Genomic DNA, 15,962 nt, shown 5'->3' with positions numbered 1-15,962 from the left:
GGGGCGGCGCCTCGGCGGGGCGGCCGCTCCGGAGCCGCAAAGTTTGGCTGTGGCGGCAAATGGGCTTGGGCGGCTCCTCGGCGGGTGGCGGTGGTGGCCGTAGCGGTTCCTCCTGGCCCTGTTAATGTCGGGGCCAGGCCCGGGGAGGATGGCGCCCTAGAGCCCGGCCTCGCTGGGGTAGGGGCGGGAGGGGACGGGGTGGGCACCGGCCATGTCGGAGGTGACCCGGAGTCTGCTGCAGCGCTGGGGCGCCAGTTTTAGGAGAGGCGCCGACTTCGACTCTTGGGGCCAGCTGGTGGAGGCGATAGACGAGTATCAGATGTGAGTGACTAACCGCAGGAGCGGGCCAGCCCGGCTCCAGTCGGCCGCCTCCCCCTTTCTTCTGTCGGTGTCTCTCATCTCTGTATCTGCAGCCAAGGCTTCCCAGGGTGGGGCCCCGCAGGCACTGGGGCTGGGATCGCACTGGCCCCGGCGGGCTGCCCCGGAGCCGGCGGTCCGCTCGCTGGGCTTCCTCGCCCCTGTCCCCCTCCGCCGCCGCGGGGCCGGTTCCATTCAACAGGTAGCCCCTCTTTCCTGGGGCGCCCGCCCTAGCAGGCTACGTCTTTTAGTGCCCGTCCCCCGCCCCGCAGTCGGTTTCCTTTCCTCCTTTCCCCCGCCTCTCCCAGGTTGCTGCCCCTCAATTTCTCTTTTAGAATCGCTCAGGGAGACTTGTGTGTTTTCCGCCCACGTTCCAGGGATGAGTGGCCTTGCTCTGTGCGGTGCCTTCCTCCTCCCATTTGTAGGACAAGAGGAGGGAACTGGTGGCGATTGAGGGGAGGGGGTGCCCCAGGAAGCAGCGAGGACAGGGGTGCCTCACCAGCCAAGGGTCCCCTTAAGCACCCCTTCTCCACCCCTCTTGCTGGTGAGCCGTGTTTTCACAATTCACCTCGATTCCGTTTCGGTTTCTGGAGCTGTTATTTGCTGGGCTGTGTGAGTCCCACCCACCCCCTCGCTCGGTCGCTTTGGGTGGAGTCCGCGCAGGATGTGAACAGAAGAGAGCAAACTGAATTAATGGACCCCGCACGGGAGCCACCGCTCCCTCTTCGGGTCCCTCCTCCTTGTCCTGTGTCTAATGTATAGCCGCTGGGTACTTTGTGAGTACCAGTCTCTTTGATCTTTGACCCGAAGTCCGATTTCTTTCTCTTTTTGCCCCCCCCCCCCAAAAAAAACTTCGGGGGTGTTTTTTTAAACTAAAAGACAAGATTTACGTGTGTATAAAATCTTGCTTATTTCTTGCACCTTTTACTGAAAATAAGAACTGCTTGCCAAAATGGTATTGTTTGCAAGCCGTTGCCATTAAATTAACTCTTTGGTCAAACGCAAGTTATTGTTTGAGGTATAACCGAGGACGAAACCTTGTGTGAGTAAAATCCCCGCCCCCACGTGTCTTCTGGAAAGGATATACAATTGAGACTGGGAAGCTTTAAATTCTTTTTCCTTTCTCTACAATAGTTAACTTGTTTTTACCTGACCGTTAAGATAATTTAAATGTGCAGATGTTTTCCACGACGTCCTACAGACTTGTAGTTTCCAAAAGCCCTGAAAACAACCTGCTCTGGGCTGTTTAGCCCTGTGCCCCCAACGCTGGCGCTTGTTTTGCATCTTCACTTGACTTCACTTGCTCTTGCAACTACTTAGTGAGAACATTACTCTCGTTTTACAAAACCAGGAAACTGAAGCTCTCAGGTTAAACAGATTAACGGGGGGTCATAAAACTATACCACTGAAAGCCGGGTTGTTTGTTTTCGGTTGTTTTGGTTTTTGGGGTTTTTTGGTGTGGTATTGTTGTTGTTTTACTAAATCCTGGGTGCTCTATTACATGGTGCTTAAGACACTTGAAGATGCCTTGTGTAAGTGAACTGGGTTCCCAGAGCTCGTAGCTTTACCTTACCGTAGCCAGTTAGCGAGCACCTGTGCGTGCTCATTCTGCGTGTTAGCGGAAATCACATGCCCTGAAAAATGTAAAGCTGCCTTCGCTTGTGCGGTGCTGGGACTCAGCAGCAGACTTCACAATGGGAAGTGAAGAATACCATGTCCAATTGAAATCACAAAGGAAAATTGAGTATGCAAGCTGTTAAGCTGGAATTTCTAGAAACCTCTCCATGAGAGTAATAGCCACATAGAAATCTGTTGTTGGACCTCAATACTAACCTTTGAACGTAATGATTCAGAGTAGTTCTCAAGTGATAGAAACTGCTAGCGTCGAATCGGAGGAGTAATGATTGCCTTAAATTTTGTAAACATTCAGGCTACGTGTAAAATGAGGTTGGATTGAAAATTAGGATATTCAAAAGTGAAGGCAAATTGTCTTTTTTATTTCAGTTATCTGTTTGGGAGGAAAGGTTGCAGAGAAGGAGACCATTTGAGGGTCACTAAATCATGTAGAAAAGAACGGGCAGCATATTGAGAGTGAAGAAGGAAGAGTCTAGGATAACTGGCATTTCTAACTCGGTAGGCAGCAAGGACTTGATAGTCATGGAACACAGTGAAATTTATGGGAGGAGGGATATTTCGGGAGGGAATAAACATGTCTGTACCATCACAATGTAAGAATACAGTAGCTTAAACAATTTCATCACTCAACAAGTGAGGGCTGGAGATACAAAAATGAATACGATTTGATTCCCACCCTCAAAGCACTGAGAGTCTAATGGAGCATTTTAGAGTGATTGGGTCTTGCTGTTACAGAAGAATGAAAAGAGTATGTGCTACTACATACTGCTTGCTGTTTCCAGGAGCATGCTTCTGCCTTAGGGCTGTTTGTACTTTTTCTGGAACATTCTTCTTTCATTATCTGCTTGGGTTGCATGGTCACCTCCTTCAGGTCTTTGTTCAGATATTATCTTCTCAATGAGGACCTGTCTGGCTACCCTGTTTCTAACTGCAAAGCCTGTTACCTACTCCCACATCCTGACCGCCCCCCCCACACACCCTGTTTACTTTTTTCCATAGTGTGTATCACCATCTAAAATACAGTGTATTTTACGTATTGATTGTTCATTATCTCTCTCCCTTCTTGAGTGTAAACTCTGGGAGGGCAGGGTTAGAGGAGTTGTCTTGTTTTCTGCTTTACACTTAGTGTCCTAGTGATGCGAGGTTATTATTAAATCACTGTTTATTTGGATATTCTATATTGTATTCTTTTAATGAATGGGTTCAGAAGTATGCTGTGGGAGCACCGAGTTGATATTAAAGTATTGTTGGAAGATTTACACGAATTATGTCAAAACTAGAATTGCTAGCCAATATATACATGGCCAATTAAGAGTAATTCATGAAGCAGGCCAGCCAGCTCTTTCAGCAATCTGGGGATACAGTGACCCCCTCACTTATGATGGAATGATATGGACTCTGTTGCTCAGAATCAGATATTTCACAGGATCAGTGCTGAGGTATTAATCTAGCACGTGTTGCTCAATAAATACTTGTTAAATGAATGAGTTTGAAGACTGAATAATACCTGGTGTTAATCATCTTCACTATGCCTTACATCACCGCTACTCAAAGTGGGTCCGCAGGTGGCGGTGCTGGTCTACGGTAAGGAGATCAAGGAATTGAAATTGAAGATTTGGAAACTTTAGGGATGCTTGGGTGGCTCAGTTGGTTAAGCGGCCGACTCTTGGTTTTGGCTCAGGTCACGATCTCACGGTCTGTGACTTTGAACCCCACATCCGGCTTCATGCTGACAGTGTGGAGCCTGATTGGGATTCACTCTCTCCCTGCACTCCCGCCCACCCCCGCTCTGTCTCTTAAAAAAGGATTTAGAAACTAGCAATTTGACATCTTCATGGTAGTTTTTATTATATTTTGTTAAAGTGTTAACTTAGAGCAAAATGGGGAAAGAAACTAGTCCTTCACTACAGATAGTTTGAGAAGCACTAATTTGTTATAGATCGTTGTGGGATTTCTTTCAGTTGCTTATGTGTTTATATTTAAGCTCCCTCTGAGAACAGTGTTTTGTTTTTGTTTTTTTTTTTCCCTACAGTCATCCTTGTAGGATGAGATTATTCCGGAGAGAAGAATATTTGAGAGGTTTCTCACCTTTTCTAATAGATCGTCAACTGTCTTAGCTGCTTATCTGATATCTAAAGCATGTGGATTTTCCCTCAGTGGGCAAGATCACATCTCACTTTGTCTTAAAATAGTGCAATCATTTATGGATTCAGAAAATTAAATTTTTATCCAGGTCTTTAAAAAGTTTTTAAAAAGAGTATGATATTTATACCATGAAATCTATCCATTTTACACATACAGTCCGGTGAATTTTTAGCAATTTTATACCACGTCGTACAACCATCACTACAATTAAATTTCATAACATTTCCATCACCCAACAAAGATCCTTTGTGTCCATTGACAGTCGCTCCATATTCTCATTCCAGCCTCAGGCAACCTGTAATCTATAGTAAAGATTTGTCTTTTCTGGACACTTCATGGAAGCGGAATCATACGAAGTGTGATCTTTGGTATGTGGCTTCTTTCGCTCAGCATAGTGTATTTGAGGTTCATCCCGTTGCGGCACGTGTCAGCACTTTGTTCCTTTTACTGCCGAATAGCATCACATCGTACGGATGCCACCGTTGTGTATCCGTTCACTAGTTAAAGGACATTTGAGTTGTTTCTACTTTTTGACTATTATCAGTAATGCCGTTGTGAACGTTTACAGGTAACTCTTCATGTGCACATACATTTTCATTCCAAAGAGTGGAATTTCTGGGTAATAGAAGTTTACGTATACTTTGTGAAGGAAACTGCTGTATTGTCCAGACTGACTGTACAGTTTTACATTTCTACCCGCGGTGTATTGGAGTTACTGTTTCCCCACATTGATGGCATTTGTATTGCCTGTCTTTTCTATGATAGCCATTCTAGTAGACGGGTAGCATACTTCACTGTGGTTAGTTTGCCTTTCGTGAACCATGAGAGAGGGACCTGAGCCAAAATCAAGAGTCAACTGACTGAGCCACCCAGGCACCCCTACCTATTGAGTTTATGACCGTTCTTTGTGTATTCTGGATATAGGTTCTTTATCAGACATATGATTTGCAAATATTTCCTCCCAGTCTGTTGCCTAATTTTTAAAAGCAAGGTTCTGTTTGAATTTAACATCCTTGTCCACTGACTATTAACATTTGAGCAGGAGTTGAGAGCTACCCCCTTTCTTTCTGATAACGACCATGCTTAGGTTAACGGTCACTATTAGCGTATTATGTGAGCACTGTTCAAATAAAGAAACTGTGCCACACTAGAACTTCCCTGAGGTAATTGACATTGTGAAATGTAGACTATGAGTCCTAAAAGAGAACTTCATGTAAGGGGTAGTCCAGCAAGAGTTAGAAACTAAGTGCAGAACAAGGACAAGGATAATGGCAATATCTATTCCTATTTGTACCTTCTCTTGTATAGAATCCACAAAGAGTGGGTCTGTAAATGACATCGTAGGAAAATATTATGGGTTTCCACCTTTGAGGTAAAATAAATAAATGGATGGAAACAGTTTGATTAAGTAAAATAGTGGAGTGATTCTTGGCAAATGTCAATAATTTTATGTAGGAGTTTCATACATTATAATAAGGAAGATGCATACTTTTCGTCGATTGGAGAGAGGCCATCAAATATAATGGACTTTACACCTGGTCTTTAAGGACATGTGTGATTGCATAGAATAAAACTCATCTAAGACTTTTTTTTGAAATTCATTGAACTGTCTTTTGCAGTTGGTTTGGTAGGAAATCAAACACTTGCTACCCTTTGCATTCCTGCTTCCACCCCCCACCCAGAAGAGTATAGTATGCTTGAGAATTATGGTTTTAATTTCTTTTGCCGGTGACAGAATGTTTCACCAAAGAATCCTTTCGATGGTCATTTTCCCCCCACAGATTTTTAAAAATTGAGATAAATATCACATAACATAAAATTTCCCATTGTAGAGGCACCTGGGTAGCTCAGTCGGTTGAGCGTTCAACTTTGGCTCAGGGCATGATCTTGCGGTTCGTGAGTTCGAGCCCCACGTTGGGCTCCGTGCTGACAGCTCAGAGCCTGGAGCCTGCTTCGGATTCTGTGTCTCCCTCTCTCTCTGCCCCTCCCCCACTCACGCTCTGTCTCTCAAAATAAATAAGCATTAAAAAAAATTAAGAAATGGGGCACCTGGGTGGCTCAGTCAGTTAAGTGTCCGACTTCGGCTCAGGTCATGATCTCAGTCCATGAGTTTGAGCCCCGCTGACAGCTCAGAGCCTGGAGCCTGTTTCGGATTCTGTGTCTCCCTCTCTCTTTGCCCCTCCCCTGCTCATGCTGTGTCTCTGTCTCAAAAATAAATAAAACATTTTTAAAATTAAAAAAAAAATTTCCCACTGTAAAGTTGTACAATTTGGTGGTTCTAGTACATTCACAGTGTTCTGCAACCATCACCACAATCTCATTTCAGAATATTTCAAACCCCATATCTGATGTCAGTCACTCCCAATTCCCTCCTTACCCAGCCCCTGTCAACCACAAATCTGCTTTCTGTCTCTATGGATTTATCCATTCTGGACATTTTGTGTAAATGATCAGGTGATTTTTTTGTATCTGGTGTCTTTCATTTCACATGATGTTTTTGAGGTTCATGCTGTAGCTTGTAGCAGCAGTCTTCGTTCCTCTTTGTGATCAAATCCTATTTCATTGAAAGGATGCACCACATTTTGTTTATCCATTCTGCAGTTGATGGACACCTTGGGTATTTCCAGTTTGGGCTGTCGTGCTTAATGTTGTTGCTGTGAACATTCATGTACAGGTCTTTTTGTGGGAGCATGTTTTCAGTTCTTGGACTATACCTAGAATTTTGAAATTGCTGGGTTATGTATGGTAACTCTATGTTTAACTTTTGAGGGACTGCCAAACTGTTTTCCACAGTGACTGCATCATTTTACATTCCTACCAGCACTGCATGAAGGTTCCAAAATTTCCATGTCCTTGCCAACAGCGTTATTTTTTCTCTTTTTAGAAATTATACCCATCGTAGTGGGTGTGAGGTGGTATCGTATTGTGCTTTTGATTTGTATTTCCCTAATGACTAATGATACGATATTTATTGGCTTATTGACCAGTTTTATATCGTTTTTGGGAAATTGTCCAAATCCTTTTCCCATTTTTAAATTGAGCTATTTGTCTTTTTATTGTATGGCTGTAAGAATCAGTCATTTAGCTTTTGTGGTCTCAGAAAGAGCTTGGGATCCTTACTGGTGAATTTGGACCTAGTAACACAGATCCATCCTTGGCTCAGCTGCTATTTTTAAGAACAATAATTGGGCAAACAGTGATTTTCATGTCTGATTGGTGGAGGATTTTCTTTTTCGTGAAAAATGTTTTGAAAAGTATTTAATAGGCTGCTATCATTTTGTCATGGCTGTCTGACTAATCTCAGCACTACTTCATTGTTTTTTAAAAAATATTTGTAAGTATATTTATTTTGAGAGAGACAGTGCAAGGGCGGGGAAGATGCAGAGAGACAGAGGGGCGGATAGAGGATCTGAAGCTGGCTCTGTGCTGAGAGCAGAGCAGGCTTGAACTCACAAACCACGAGGTCAGGACCTGAGCAGAAGTCAGATGCTTAACTGACTGAGCTACCCAAGCACCCCCATTGTCTGTTTTTTATTTTTTATTTTTTTAAATTTACTTTTAATGTTTATTTGTTTTTGAGACAGACGGACACACACACACACACACATACATATAGTGTGAGCGGGGGAGGGGCAGAGAGAGAGGAAGACACAGAATCTGAAGCAGGCTCCACGCTCTGAGCTGTCAGCATAGAGTCCGACGCGGGGCTCGAACCCATGAACCACAAGATCATGACCTTAGCTGACGTTGGACGCTTAACCAACTGAACCACCCAGGTGCCCCCCCATCGTCTGTTTTTTAAAAGATTTAAATTATTTCACCTTGTTACACTTGAGATTGTTTGCTTTCCTTCAATTCTAAAGAATATTTATTTTTCTTCTTACAGATTAGCAAGACATCTACAAAAAGAGGCCCAAGCTCAACACAATAATTCTGAATTCACAGAAGAACAAAAGGTACTGTAAAATAATCTCTACATGTATCAGATTCCAAATGGAAAGGATTCTGTCTTTCAAATCCATTAAGCAAAAACAAACAAGAGAAACTATTACACTTAAGTACAAAGAATAACACTGATTATGCTTTGGGGAACATGAAGGGATCACTGAGAGATAACACTTGATTTACTACTCTGTGACTTTCTCACTTGATGAATTTCTCCACTTAGCCATTTAGACTTTAGCTTTAGTGGAGACCCGCTACACTCCAGTTGCAGAGGGGTAGGTAGATTCCAGAGACTCAATTTTGATTGTGAGTAATTACATCCAACTTCAATACTTAATTAACTCTGAATTCTCTTAACTCCCTCTTCCCTCCTCTCAAAACAGACACATATCCAAAAAACAAGCCTCCCCCAAAAGCCACCACTGAAAAAAATTAGTTCAAGTCAAGAATTTGGCATAAAAATACACGAGCCAAGTAACTGCATATGGTTACAAAATGTTTCAATGGTGCTCTTTCTCCTTGAATTAAAATTTTAATGTGTCAAGTTGATTCCCTGGATTGTTAGAGATTAAAAAAAAAAACAGGATACTTTAAGAAACTTTGCTTTAGGGGCACCTGGGTGGCTCAGTCGGTTAAGCGTCCGACTTCAGCTCAGGTCACGATCTGGCGGTCCGTAGGTTCGAGCCCCGCATCGGGCTCTGGGCTGACAGCTCAGAGCCTGGAGCCTGCTTCCAATTCTGTGTCTCCCTCTATCTCTGCCCCTCCCCCGTTCATGCTCTGTCTCTCTCTGTCTCAAAAATAAATAAACGTTTAAAAAAAAAAAAAAAAAAGAAACTTTGCTTTAAAAGAGTGAGAAGAAAGGGAAGAAACAATTCCCATTTTTTCCTGGCTCAGAGTGTCTAGTGTTAAAGTCAAATTTTAATCTCGTAGATAATGAAAAAAATTACTGCGTCAGATTTTCCCTCCTATCTTAAGATGTTGTAAAAACTATAGTGACTTAATTTGTTTTTATTAATCTTTTTTTTTTTTTTTTTTTTTTTTTTTTTAGTACAAGGGGTGAGAGTGGTTTTTTGCACGTGTTTTAAGTAAGCCTGAACAAATTTATCTTTGTTCTTTTGCCTGTATTCTTTTGACTCTTGTTTGTAGGAGTTTGGATGGGAAAAAACCCAAAAGATGAGGGTTAGCTATGTTTCTTGCACAAGTTTGTATATTTGCATTTTTAAAATATTTAGGAGCTACATTATCTAATGTACTCTTTCTATTTATCTAAAAAAGAAAACACAATATTACAATATACAGATGTGTTTTTTCTTTATTCCTTTACGGTTGTTAATGTACACAGTAGATGTAGGAAATTTAAGATTTGAGCCCAGCAAAATAATTACCAGGGAGGAAACGATGGGTTTGCTTGAGGAAAGGAACAAACACGATTCATAGGCTTTACCACCTCTCTAAGATTTGTGAACTCTGGGAATGATTAGGAAGTGATTGGCTGGCATGACAAAATTGAGAGGCAAAACACCTTAACTTTGAAACACAGTTTCCAATGTCTGAGTGTGTGAATTAACAGCTGACCAAGTGTGTTATGAATAGGGAAACAAATGAAAGCTGAGGGAAATTTTTGGAAGTTTAATGATTCCTACACTGTAATCACCTGTTTGCCTTGAGTTACTTACATGCTTTATCTCCAACATCTGTTGCTCAGATTTAGGACCTATGAGCAACGTGACCTCAAATGTAAAGTGAGTTGACCTAAAAGCAAAAATTTTTTCAAATGCCATCAAGAAGTGAGCTTTGTTACACAACAATAATTAGACTAATGAAAAACAATAAACTTTTTCTTAATTTTCTTTAAGGCTGAAGCTGATGTGTGATTATGCTCTTTATTCTTTAATTTATAGCTGTTCCTTAGTAGCCACCAATGCTGTCTTTTTTCAGTTTACACAGACCCACAGATCTTCTGCTCCATGAGGCCTGGGAGGCAGCATGACCTTGAGGAAAAGCCTGAGGCCTTGAGTTGGAAGGCTTTGGTCTTGAATCCCAGCCCTGTCCCTGGGCCTTAATTTCCTTAAGTATGAAATGAGGGATTAGATAACCCTAAATGATCTTAAAAGATATCCCTAAATCTTCTAATGCCTTCTGCCTTTGAAGTTTTCTGTACCTCCTCCTTTTCTGGAGGCCTGATTTCTGAGGTATTTGTTATTTATAATACCTGCCTAGGAGGCATTTGTGGCTGCCAGTTGTGACTCCAGAGAGAGCTTGTTCCTGCCTGCCTGTTCCTTGGGCTTGGAGAAGGACCCCCCCAAGTCACTCTGTACTACATTAGGAACATAAGGCAAGTCGTATGCATTTACAAATTTAATTTTCTTTAAAAATGCAGACGAAACACTCACAGCCAACCAAAAAAACTCATAGTGACATATACGTCGTCTTATTTTTGAATGTCACAAAAGAAAAAAGTTAGAAGCTCCAAGTTAATGATTAGGAAACCAAGATTTTCCAGACGTGATCTGGGGAACACTGGCTCTAAAAAATTAATAGATGTTATTTGAACAGAGAGTTTGTGACTTGTCAAGGCTTTTCATATGCTAATGTTATGTTGAATTTTTAAAGGCTTTGGGTAGTGGAGTGTTTCTTAAATGTGTTTGCTTTTCGAAGGCCCCCTCCTCCCTTTATAGAACACTTAATTGGGTCTAGTGTTCTGAAGAACACAATATGGGAGATTTCGAAACCAACCGTTAGGTCTGCAAAAATAATTGAATGCCAGACCTGGCACTTAAGCCAAAGGAGAAGAAACTCAATTGTGTTTGCCTCAAAAGAGAAAAATGCAGAATATATACCTCAGTTACTCTAAGCAAAATTGTTCTTTGTATTTTCTATTTGGAATTATATCTTTTATGCTTAGAATCAAATCTTAGAATTATACTTAACCATTCAGTAGTTTGTGGGACTTTGAAAGATTTTTTTAAAAAGCAACATTTCTTTATGAAGCTTTTTACTGTCTCACAATAAGCTTTCAAAAATATTTGATGAATAAATGCTTTGTTGGATCTTAGGTTATTGATATTTATTCGTATATAAGTATTTAAGATCAGAGAGAAATCCTAATTTTTGAGAAAAATATCTTCACGATATTTATTTCTTTTAAGTTTATTCATTTTGAGAGAGAGAGATAGAGAGAACGAGTGCAGGAGGGCCATAGAGAGAAGGGGACACGGAATCCGAAGCAGGCTCCGTGCTGTCAGCACAGAGCCTGATGCGGGGCTCAAACTCACGAACCGTGAGATCATGACCTGAGCCTATGTCAGACGTTTAACTGACTGAGCCACCCAGGCGCCCCCACAATATTTATTTTAAATCTAAACTCTAAAGCAGAACTACTGATCTCTCTGAACTTTATTCATTGGTGATTTAAAAAATATCTTCCTATGGATTTGCTATTATATTCTCATAGATTTCTGGTAGAAAATAAGGTTTATGATTCTCATTTGATCCTCCCTCGTGATTAGTTGACTTAGCTTTCATTTCAATTCTCAATAGTTTTGTCATTATAACAACTGAGTTTAGTAGCCAAAAAATAGCTGCCAAGAGCTTTCATTCCATTAAATTCCCTACTTTGGTGTAGTAGGTTTTCTCGTGTAAGTTTCTGGACAGAATAGAACATCCTGTCTCATGATGCTTAGAAAGTTTTTCCCTGTTTTGAATCAAATTTGGTAGTAATGAGAATTCCAGCACTATACGCTTGTTTTATAGGTTCCCCCTTTCCACTGACTTTCCTGCTTTCCCCTATTCCCCCCACCCCACCCCACCCACAGCCAGAGAGTAGATGACGGCTGTTTAAATTAAAAAAAGTACGTCTGGAGTGAGACTGTGTTACTTTATGTGTATTTTGTAAACTTTTTTTCCTTATATAAATTATGTTTTAGCAAAATTAAACTGTAGCTCTTTGTTTTTAGTCCGTCTTTTCCTTAACTGCTCTTTTAGAGTTATTAATTCCCTAACAATGACAAAATAAAATAGCCAATATTCTGAAAATGAGAACATTTTCCATGGCTATACCATATTAGGCATGAGCAGTTCATTTGAATGAGGTACTAATAATTTAAATCTTTCTAAAATTAGTCTTCATTTACCTTCAGGGCTTAGTCTCAACGTACTCGAGTTGATAGTACTTCTGCTTGGACACAAGCGACCTTGTGCCACTTCATCATTCTTCCTAACGGTTTGTTTCTAAGAAAGGTGGAACAGTTACAGTAGTGAGAACTTGATTTTGACATCAGTAAATGCTACATGTTTTAAAAGTCATTGCTGCAGCTGAAAATGATAGTGTTTCGCTCCCTTTTTAATGCTGATGTTGGGTGTGGTCCCTTAAAGTAGTTATGAATAATGCTCATTGGTATTTTGCCACAGTTCAGTAGGTTCTGTGTACAGAGCGGCCGGTTCTGCTTAACTTGAAGAAATGCTTAAATTTAAAATAGGTTATTAGTGGGATTGTAGTTGTTAAAGAGCATTTTACCTTAAACGTTAACCGCCTCGATTCAAATGGATTTTATAGTAGAGAAAGAAAGGGAGTTAGCCAATATTTTTAAAGACTTCCTCATTGACACATCTCACAACAAAACCCTTTTTAAAAAGCATTTTTTAAAGAACCTAAAGCATATGGCCAAATGATATTAAAATAAGTATATTGCTTTGTTGGATATATTACTGTTGTATGTATAGAATACTTTGATGTCTAGGGCAAGTTACTGAACCTCTCTTCAGTCTTCACGTCTACAGAAGGATTGTGTCTTAACTCGGGGTTAGAGTAAGATTACATGAATTAATGCTTGTACATCACTTAGGAGAGCCTGAGTATTTAATGGCCATTAGCCATTACTATCTAACTACACACACCCACACACATTTTAAATCACCTGCTAGTTTTGTCAGAGTTGAATGGTATATTTGAACCCTTATTTGGGGATGTTATATTTTATGTAGAAAAGACTATTGCTGTTTCATATGCAATAGCTATTTGAGAGAACGGATAAATCTATGAGTTACCTCGAGTCCTTTTGCAGTTACTACATTTACTTTAAACGTAAAATTTCAGAATAAAATTGGGTATTTTCTAAACTGAGATAGTGGGATTAAAAGGAAGTTTTAAAGATCATGGAGACAGTTAAATAGCGTTTTGTTCCTTGGCCAAGGGTCCTGTCTCACTCAGTAGCGGGTCGAGTCTGTGTACCAGCTGTTTATCGTTGGTAAGATAATTGTGTAGTGCCCACTCGCCTAAGTGCCAGGGGCCAGCACAATACTCATTACACCTTTTTGCTCCTCATTTATCTTATAAAGAAAGCGGCCAAAGAGAAAACCACAAAAGCCAATTTGCTAAACTTTTGCAAGTGATCAGTACATGTAGAAGATACATCATTTTTTTCCAAGCAGTGTTTCGTTCTGAAGGCAGCGCACATGTATGTAAATACTTAACTTTCATGGTCTGGGTTTATTTCTAATAAAAACAGAAGAAATGCCTTTTTTTGCAAGGACTTAAAAATGTTGATGGGCGTACTTCAGCCGTCTACTCTTGTAGGTGTTTCTTCTGTGGGTTTCCTCATTGTCATTTCCACCCTCGTCGTTCACGTTCTTGTTGTGATTACCATTTGCCTGGACAGCTGAGGTAACCCGACTGCTCTTACCTTTGGTCTTTTCCCTTTTCTACCCTAGCCTATGGGGACTGTTCTCACAACAGTCTTCTTAAAAGGGCAAATCTGATGGTCATTCTTCTGTTCAAAAACTTCTGTGCAATTGAAGGTCCTTCTGAATGACCACCCTAGGACACACACATTTTCAAACCTATATCCCTCTGCTTTCAGTTTGAGACTTTGGACGACTGAATTGTGACAGTTTTGTCAACTCTTCAGTTTTAAAAACCTTCCCAAGTCACTAGGGTTTGATTTCTAACACAGATTCTTGCACTATTTCTTCAGAACATACGTAATGGCTTACTTTGCTGTGCGTGTAAGAGTTAAGTGTTTTTTCTTAATATTACAGTGATTTTGTAGTATCTCCTCTCACATAATAGAATTTGAGCTTAGGAAAAGCAAGGACTGTACCCTATCGTTTACGTCTGTCTTATAGCTCATCTAAAACAGACCTGGATGCAAAATTAGCCACCGCATATCACAACTATTGATTTTGCTTGGTATTATCTATATATTTAATTAGACAAGTCAAGATTGGACTTAAGTCAAAATTAAATGATCCCATTTTGCTAATTTTCAGGTATTTCTAGTTTTAAATCTTTTCAGGACTTTCAGGCTTAATAGAGAAGAAGGAAGGAAAAGCTGGGGAGGGAAGAAGTTGGAATTCTTTTCATTGCCCTTTAAATAAATCTTAAAGCTTTCAACAAAGCCAATTGGATTTTAAATTGGTCAGAGTACAATTAGGTGTGGAGAGAATATACATTCCCCTTCTCTCTCTTGTCCTAGCCCTTTGCCTCTTGTTTCTCGTCTCTAAAATCTGCAAGACACCAAAAAGAAATAGAATTTAACTTTAAAAAAATTATAGATCGTTTACGAACAAAAATTAACTCCATGATTTTGACAACTAACAGTTACAGTGTATTTGGTATTTATACCTTTTTCTTTCTCCTACAGAAAACCATAGGCAAAATTGCAACATGCTTGGAATTACGAAGTGCAGCTTTACAGGTAAACAGCATTTTTTTTTCTTTCTAATGTAAGAGAAAATTATTCTGAACTGTTCTAATAAACATAGGGGTTAATGCTAAAAGCGGTATTGTGTCAGAAGAGATGTATAGCGATAAGAATTCATGGGTTAAAGTCCTATTCAAAGATTTAGTTCATATTTAATAAGTTACAGAGAAAAGATATAACTTCCACCTTTTGCAATTTTTACCCTGAATGTTCCAAAATATAAAACCCAATAAAACCCCGTTTGGGACTTTTCATTTTCTACTTTGAAAGCAAGAAATGGATTCATTTCTTTTGGCTACTTTTTGAATATTTAGTTCTTGCCACTTAAAAAACATAGGGTGTAGTGAAACTTTTGTAATAAAAAGATGTAATGTGTGTGTTTTAAATTCAGTCCACACAGTCTCAAGAAGAATTTAAACTGGAGGACCTGAAGAAGCTAGAACCAAGTAAGTTTTACTTTATTTTTTTGGTGGTACTCCTTTAGAAAGATATTTAATCTCTTAGAGATACAAAGATTATTTAGCATAAGGGCATCTGGGTGGCTCAGTCATTTGAGCATCTGACTCTTGATTTTGGCTGAGGTTGTGATCCCAGGGTCGTGGGATGGAGCTGCACATTCGGTGTGAAGTCTGCTTAAGATATTCTCTCTCTCTCTCTCTCTCTCTCTCTCTCTCTCAAAAATAAAAATAAAAAAATAAGGATTATTTGGCATAGATGCTTATTCATTTCTGTTAGTATCTAGTCATGTGTGACTTTTTTGTGCTTTTATACGTCCTAAAATGTTATAGAAATGCTTAAATTTAAAATAAGTTATTAGTGGGATCGTAGTTGTTAAACATTTTACCTTCAATGTTAACTGCCTCAATTCAAATGGATTTTATAGTAGAGAAAGAAAAGGAGAGAACTAAGTTTTTAAAGATTTACTCATTGATACATCCCACTTAGTTACTACAAAGTCCTTTTTAAAAAACATTTTTAAAAGAACCTAAAGCATATGGCCAAATGGTATTAAAATAAGTATATTGGTTTGTTGGATATATGACTGTTGTATGTATAGAATATATTGATGTCTAGGGCAAGTTACTTAACCTCTCTTCAGTTTTCACATCTATAAAATGATTGTATCTAACTCGGGGTTATATTGAGGACTACCCCTAAATATTATAGGAATTATTATTC

General features: G+C 39.9%; 1 protein-coding gene across 4 annotated transcripts in view; it reads left to right on the top strand.

The window, feature by feature from the left end:
- Positions 1-41: 41 nt before the first annotated feature.
- Positions 42-15,962, top strand: part of AIDA (axin interactor, dorsalization associated) — a 38,956-nt gene continuing 23,035 nt past the window's right edge. For all 4 annotated transcript variants that reach the window (XR_006198879.1, XR_006198878.1, XM_042925368.1 and 1 more), the window contains exons 1-4: positions 42-321; positions 8,024-8,093; positions 14,724-14,777; positions 15,175-15,229. Coding sequence is in view for 2 of the 4 variants with exons in the window: in XM_042925368.1 (XP_042781302.1) it covers positions 212-321; positions 8,024-8,093; positions 14,724-14,777; positions 15,175-15,229 (289 nt within the window). In the remaining 2 variants the exon portion in view is untranslated. The remainder of the gene's footprint in view (positions 322-8,023; positions 8,094-14,723; positions 14,778-15,174; positions 15,230-15,962) is intronic.

The sequence above is a fragment of the Panthera leo genome, chromosome F3 (assembly GCF_018350215.1).
Source record: "Panthera leo isolate Ple1 chromosome F3, P.leo_Ple1_pat1.1, whole genome shotgun sequence".
NCBI lineage: Eukaryota > Metazoa > Chordata > Mammalia > Carnivora > Felidae > Panthera > Panthera leo.
Note: the sequence above shows the minus strand (reverse complement) of the source record. Positions and strands in the feature narration are given on the sequence as shown.